This window comes from Salmo trutta, unplaced genomic scaffold (assembly GCF_901001165.1).
Source record: "Salmo trutta unplaced genomic scaffold, fSalTru1.1, whole genome shotgun sequence".
In the NCBI taxonomy this organism is placed as follows: domain Eukaryota; kingdom Metazoa; phylum Chordata; class Actinopteri; order Salmoniformes; family Salmonidae; genus Salmo; species Salmo trutta.
The window spans coordinates 307244-314127 of NW_021823319.1; the positions used below are offsets into that span (position 1 = coordinate 307244).

Genomic DNA, 6884 nt, shown 5'->3' on the forward strand with positions numbered 1-6884 from the left:
TCCTCTATCAGCCACGCTCTCCTCTATCAGCCACGCTCTCCTCTATCAGCCACGCTCTCCTCTATCAGCCACGCTCTCCTCTATCAGCCCTCCTCTCCTCTATCAGCCACGCTCTCCTCTATCAGCCCTCCTCCCCTCTATCAGCCACGCTCTCCTCTATCAGCCACGCTCTCCTCTATCAGCCACTCCTCTCCTCTATCAGCCACGCTCTCCTTCACAAACATCTCATCAATGTGTTGTGGTTTTACATTTTTTTCTAGAACTATTTTGCTCGGAACTTCTACAACATGAGAATGCTGGCGTTGTTTGTGGCCTTCGCGATTAACTTCATCCTCCTCTTCTACAAGGTAATCACAACCTGTAGAAAGTAGCTAGCTTTACGAGTTTACCCACCCCATGGATACCTCTGGGGATGCTGCTGCTGAAGGGTTCCTGGGTGGGGGAGAACATTGGCGGGGATAGATCTCTCCAACAATATATATTTTAGTAATACATTTTCTATGGATTATATTCATCAGGATCCAGCTACTCGCTGTTTATAGTCGTTTTAGAGTGAGCCCATGGTTTATTGTTCCCCCTCACCCTCCTCCAGGTGTCGTCCTCCTCAGCAGTGATGCCTGAAAGCAGAAGGCCCCGGGCAGGCAGCAGTGTGCGGTGGGACCCCGTGATGGAGGGTATTGACCCCCAGGAGCCTCAAAACCCCCAGCAGGGCCCTGTGTTTGTCCACTTTGTGCTGGAGGAGAGCACCGGATACATGGAGCCCACCCTGCGTATCCTGGCCATCCTACACACTGTCATCTCCTTCTGCTGCATCATAGGATACTACTGCCTCAAGGTAGGATACTGCTGTTACTACTGCCTCAAGGTAGGATACTGCTGCCTCAAGGTAGGATACTGCTGCCTCAAGGTAGGATACTGCTGCCTCAAGGTAGGATACTGCTGCCTCAAGGTAGGTTACTGCTGTTACTACTGCCTCAAGGTAGGTTCCTACTGCCTCAAGGTAGGATACTGCCTCAAGGTAGGTTCCTACTGCCTCAAGGTAGGATCGAACTGCCTCAAGGTAGGTTACTGCTGTTACTACTGCCTCAAGGAAGGATACTACTGCTGTCTCAAGGTAGGATACTGCTGCCTCAAGGTAGGATACTGCTGCCTCAAGGTAGGATACTGCTGTTACTACTGCCTCAAGGTAGTATACTACTGCCTCAAGGTACGTTACTGCTGTTACTACTGCCTCAAGGTAGGATACTGCTGCCTCAAGGTAGGATCCTGCTGTTACTACTGCCTCAAGGTAGGATACTGCTGTTACTACTGCCTCAAGGTAGGATCTGCTGTTACTACTTCCTCAAGGTAGGATTCTGCTGTTACTACTTCCTCAAGGTAGGATACTGCTGTTACTACTGCCTCAAGGTAGGATACTGCTGTTACTGCTGCCTCCAGGTAGGTTTCTACTGCCTCCAGGTGGGTTTCTACTGCCTCCAGGTAGGTTTCTACTGCCTCCAGGTAGGTTTCTACTGCCTCCAGGTAGGTTTCTACTGCCTCCAGGTAGGTTCCTACTGCCTCCAGGTAGGTTCCTACTGCCTCCAGGTAGGTTTCTACTGCCTCCAGGTAGGTTTCTACTGCCTCCAGGTAGGTTTCTACTGCCTCCAGGTAGGTTACTACTGCCTCCAGGTAGGTTTCTACTGCCTCCAGGTGGGTTTCTACTGCCTCCAGGTAGGTTACTACTGCCTCCAGGTAGGTTCCTACTGCCTCCAGGTAGGTTCCTACTGCCTCCAGGTAGGTTTCTACTGCCTCCAGGTGGGTTACTACTGCCTCCAGGTAGGTTCCTACTGCCTCCAGGTAGGTTTCTACTGCCTCCAGGTGGGTTTCTACTGCCTCCAGGTAGGTTTCTACTGCCTCCAGGTAGGTTTCTACTGCCTCCAGGTGGGTTACTACTGCCTCCAGGTAGGTTTCTACTGTCTCCAGGTAGGTTTCTACTGTCTCCAGGTAGGTTTCTACTGCCTCCAGGTAGGTTTCTACTGCCTCCAGGTGCAGTTCTCCACCTCTCTGACCAACCCTTCCTCCGCGCCTGTTTACCCACCAGGTCCCGTTGGTGATCTTTAAGCGTGAGAAGGAGGTGGCGAGGAAGCTGGAGTTCGACGGTCTCTACATCACGGAGCAGCCGTCGGAGGACGACATTAAAGGCCAGTGGGACAGACTGGTGATTAACACTGGGTAAGTCCCCTGTTACCGCTCACAGTTACCGCTCAGTTCATTATCACAGCCTCAGCTATTACCGCAGAGCTATTACAGCATGGTCCGGGTCCACGGAGGCCACAGGCTGGGCTAATTGTCCTCCTAAATGTTTAAATGTCAAACGTAACGATCACGCTCGTCTCGCAGTGGATCCCATGCTAATGATATAGAGAAATGAATGAAACCGTTTTCGTTAGTCCAGTCCATCGCTGGATAATGTACTCTGTGTAGACTGAGCATTGTGTATAATAGTTTTTGTTTGGAGGATGTGGATTAGTAATGTAATTTGGTTTTTGATTTTCAGATCGTTTCCAAACAACTACTGGGATAAGTTTGTGAAGAGGAAGGTAGGTCTGAATTCATATTCACCGAAGTCTCTCAATGATATACATTTAGCTCTACGTCAGTGACCTGTTTAGAACCAGTTTACAACATATTTAGAACCAGTTTAGAACCAGTTTACAACATATTTAGAACCAGTTGAGAACCAGTTTACAACATATTTAGAACCAGTTTAGAAACAGTTTACAACATATTTAGAACCTGTTTAGAACCAGTTTACAACATATTTAGAACCTGTTTAGAAGCAGTTTACAACATATTTAGAACCTGTTTAGAACCAGTTTACAACATATTTAGAACCAGTTTAGAACCTGTTTAGAACCAGTTTAGAACATATTTAGAACAAGTTTAGAACCTGTTTAGAACCAGTTTAGAACCTGTTTAGAACCAGTTTAGAACCTGTTTAGAATTTGTTTAGAACCAGTTTACAACATATTTAGAACCACTTTAGAACCTGTTTAGAACCAGTTTACAACATATTTAGAACCAGTTTAGAACCTGTTTATAACCAGTTTACAACATATTTAGAACCACTTTAGAACCTGTTTAGAACCAGTTTACAACATATTTAGAACCAGTTTAGAACCTGTTTACAACATATTTAGAACCTGTTTAGAACTTGTTTAGAAACAGTTTAGAATCTGTTTAGAACCAGTTTAGAACCTGTTTAGAACCTGTTTAGAACCAGTTTAAAACATATTTAGAACCACTTTAGAACCTGTTTAGAACCAGTTTACAACATATTTAGAACCAGTTTAGAACTTGTTTAGAACCAGTTTAGAACCTGTTTAGAACCAGTTTACAACATGTTTAGAACCAGTTTAGAACTTGTTTAGAATCAGTTTACAACATATTTAGAACCAGTTTAGAACCTGTTTATAACCAGTTTACAACATATTTAGAAACACTTTAGAACCTGTTTAGAACCAGGTTAGAACCTGTTTACATTATATTTAGAACCTGTTTAGAACCTGTTTAGAAACAGTTTAGAACCTGTTTAGAACCAGTTTAGAACCAGTTTAGAACATATTTAGAACCAGTTTACAACATATTTAGAACCACTTTAGAACCTGTTTAGAACCAGTTTACAACATATTTAGAACAAGTTTAGAACCTGTTTAGAACCAGTTTACAACATATTTAGAACCAGTTTAGAACCTGTTTACAACATATTTAGAACCTGTTTAGCACCAGTTTACAACATATTTAGAACCACTTTAGAACCTGTTTAGAACCAGTTTACAATATATTTAGAACCAGTTTAGAACCTGTTTAGAACCAGTTTACAACATATTTAGAACCACTTTAGAACCTGTTTACAACATATTTAGAACCAGTTTAGAACCTGTATAGAACCAGTTTAGAACCTGTTTAGAACCAGTTTACAACATATTTAGAACCACTTTAGAACCTGTTTAGAACCAGTTTACAACATATTTAGAACCAGTTTAGAACCTGTTTAGAACCTGTTTACAACATATTTAGAACCAGTTTAGAACCTGTTTAGAACCTGTTTAGAACCTGTTTAGAACCAGTTTACAACATATTTAGAACCTGTTTAGAACCTGTTTAGAACCTGTTTACAACATATTTAGAACCAGTTTAGAACCTGTTTAGAACCTGTTTAGGACCTGTTTAGAACCAGTTTAGAACCTGTTTAGGACCAGTTTAGAACCGGTTTAGGACCAGTTTAGAACCAGTTTAGAACCAGTTTAGAACCTGTTTAGAACCTGTTTAGAATATATTAGAACAGCAGAGTGAAGCTGTGTGGTTATCCCTGCAGGTGATGGATAAGTATGGAGAGTTCTACGGCCATGACCGCATCAGTGAGCTGCTGGGCATGGACAAGGCTGCTCTGGACTTCAGCGACGCCCAAGAGAAGAAGAAACCCAAGAAGGACAGCTCGTTAGCCGCAGTGTGAGTCTGGGGGTGGGGGGGACAGAGCCGGGTAGGGGGCTGGTGGTGATGACAGGGGAGGGGGAGGGTTTGGAGGGATGGGTGGGGAGCATTTCGCTACACCCACAATGACATCTGCTAAATATGTGTATGTGACCAATACAATTGAATTTGATTTGGGTGTCCCTGACAGTGCCTGTTGGACCGTTCAAAGCCCACGCATTGAACTAGGATCATTAAAGCTCATAGACGGGGAATCTTACTCTACGTTAGAGAGAACGAAACATCTAATTCCACCTTCTAAAATGTGCATCTTTCTCTCTCCCTGTTGTTCATATGGAGGAAGCTTCCTCTGAAGTCAATAGAGTGAGAGGTGTTTTTTTGAAAGCTGTTCTCCTAATGTTTTAAGTGTTTCAGTTGGAAGATGGTTGTAATGACCAATCGCTGTACAGGACGGTGGCAGCAGGACCAATCACTGTACAGGATGGTGGCAGCAGAACCAATCACTGTACAGGATGGTGGCAGCAGGAGGCCTGATCGATGACAAATACACCCCAACATCAATCCTGTTGTTTTGTCTTCTCTCTCCTGGTCTGTTACAGATTAAACTCTGTTGATGATGTCTTCTCTCTCCTGTCTCCCCTGGTCTGTTACAGATTAAACTGTGTTGATGATGTCTTCTCTCTCCTGGTCTGTTTCAGATTAAACTCTGTTGATGATGTCTTCTCTCTCCTGGTCTGTTACAGATTAAACTCTGTTGATGATGTCTTCTCTCTCCTGGTCTGTTACAGATTAAACCCTGTTGATGATGTCTTCTCTCTCCTGGTCTGTTACAGATTAAACTCTGTTGATGTGAAGTACCAGATCTGGAAACTAGGAGTCGTCTTCACAGACAATGTAAATAAAGACTTCTTTCATCCTGCTAAGTAACTTTAACAGCTTATTTAATATACAATAATACACGTTAACATTTCAGTCATTTAGCAGACGCTCTTATCCAGGGTGATTTACAGTAGTGAATGCATACATTTCATTTCATTTCATGCATTTTTTTTTCTGTGCTGGCCCCCCCGTGGGAATCGAACCCACAAACCTGGCGTTGCAAACACCCTGCTCTACCAACTGAGCCACAGGGAAGACATTTTATATGCCACTCTTCTTCTTCATGTTCTTCATCTTCTTCATCGTCATCTTCTACCTGACCCCTGCAGTCGTTCCTGTACCTGGCTTGGTATATGACCATGTCCATCCTGGGTCACTATAACATCTTCTTCTTCGTCATCTTCTACCTGACCCCTGCAGTCGTTCCTGTACCTGGCTTGGTATATGACCATGTCCATCCTGGGTCACTATAACAACTTCTTCTTCGCCGCTCATCTCCTGGACATCGCCATGGGCTTCAAGACCCTCCGTACCATCCTGTCTTCTGTCACGCACAACGGCAAACAGGTACTGTCTCTGCACTTGGCTTTATCACTATGTCTGCACTTACTTAGTATTCTACAAACCACTGTCTAAAGATACAATATGTTACTGTAGGTACATTCACAATATATTACTGTAGATACATACAGTGTCTAAAAATACAATATGTTACTGTAGATACATACAGTGTCTAAAGATACAATATGTTACTGTAGGTACATACAGTGTCTAAAGATACAATATGTTACTGTAGGTACATTCACAATATGTTACTGTAGATACATACAGTGTCTAAAAATACAATATGTTACTGTAGATACATACAGTGTCTAAAGATACAATATGTTACTGTAGGTACATACAGTGTCTAAAGATACAATATGTTACTGTAGGTACATTCACAATATATTACTGTAGATACATACAGTGTCTAAAAATACAATATGTTACTGTAACTAATTCACAATATATTACTGTAGATGCATACAGTGTCTAAAGATACAATATATTACTGTAGATACATGCAGTGTCTAAGAAGGCTAGCAGTTTTTTGGGGTGGTATGATATTTATGCCTCTACAACTTTCTCACTCATCATTATTCACCATTTATTCATAATTATAAAGGTGTTTACGTTAGTTGGATGACTACAGATATAAATGCAAAGCGTTTCTTAGTGGAGGAATGGTCTAAGATCCCTCCCAATGTGTTCGACAACATAAGGCTCAGTGCCGTTATCCTCACAAGGTAAGGTATTGAAAACAAGGGGTGACAATAATTTTGCCCCCTACTATTTTGAGAAGAAAAAGTATTACTTGTTAAACAAAATCTTTTTCTAAAATCTTTTTATTTTTCTAAAATCTTTTTGCAATTGTGTTAGAGCTTTCAACTTCTTCACTAAAAATGACCTCTCTCTCTGTCTCTCTCTCTCTCTCTCGCTCTCTCTCTCTCTCTCTGCCTCTCTGTCTCTCTCTCTCTCTTTCTCTCTCT

The 6884-nt window shown here is 42.5% G+C and overlaps 1 protein-coding gene across 1 annotated transcript in view; it reads left to right on the plus strand.

The window, feature by feature from the left end:
- Positions 1–6009, plus strand: part of LOC115190095 (ryanodine receptor 2) — a 222833-nt gene extending 216824 nt beyond the window's left edge. The window contains exons 75-81 of the mRNA XM_029748570.1: positions 261–347; positions 593–835; positions 2081–2211; positions 2537–2579; positions 4358–4491; positions 5307–5367; positions 5773–6009. Coding sequence (XP_029604430.1) covers positions 261–347; positions 593–835; positions 2081–2211; positions 2537–2579; positions 4358–4491; positions 5307–5367; positions 5773–5988 — 915 coding nt within the window. The 3' untranslated portion in view covers positions 5989–6009. The remainder of the gene's footprint in view (positions 1–260; positions 348–592; positions 836–2080; positions 2212–2536; positions 2580–4357; positions 4492–5306; positions 5368–5772) is intronic.
- The last annotated feature ends 875 nt before the right edge of the window (positions 6010–6884 follow it).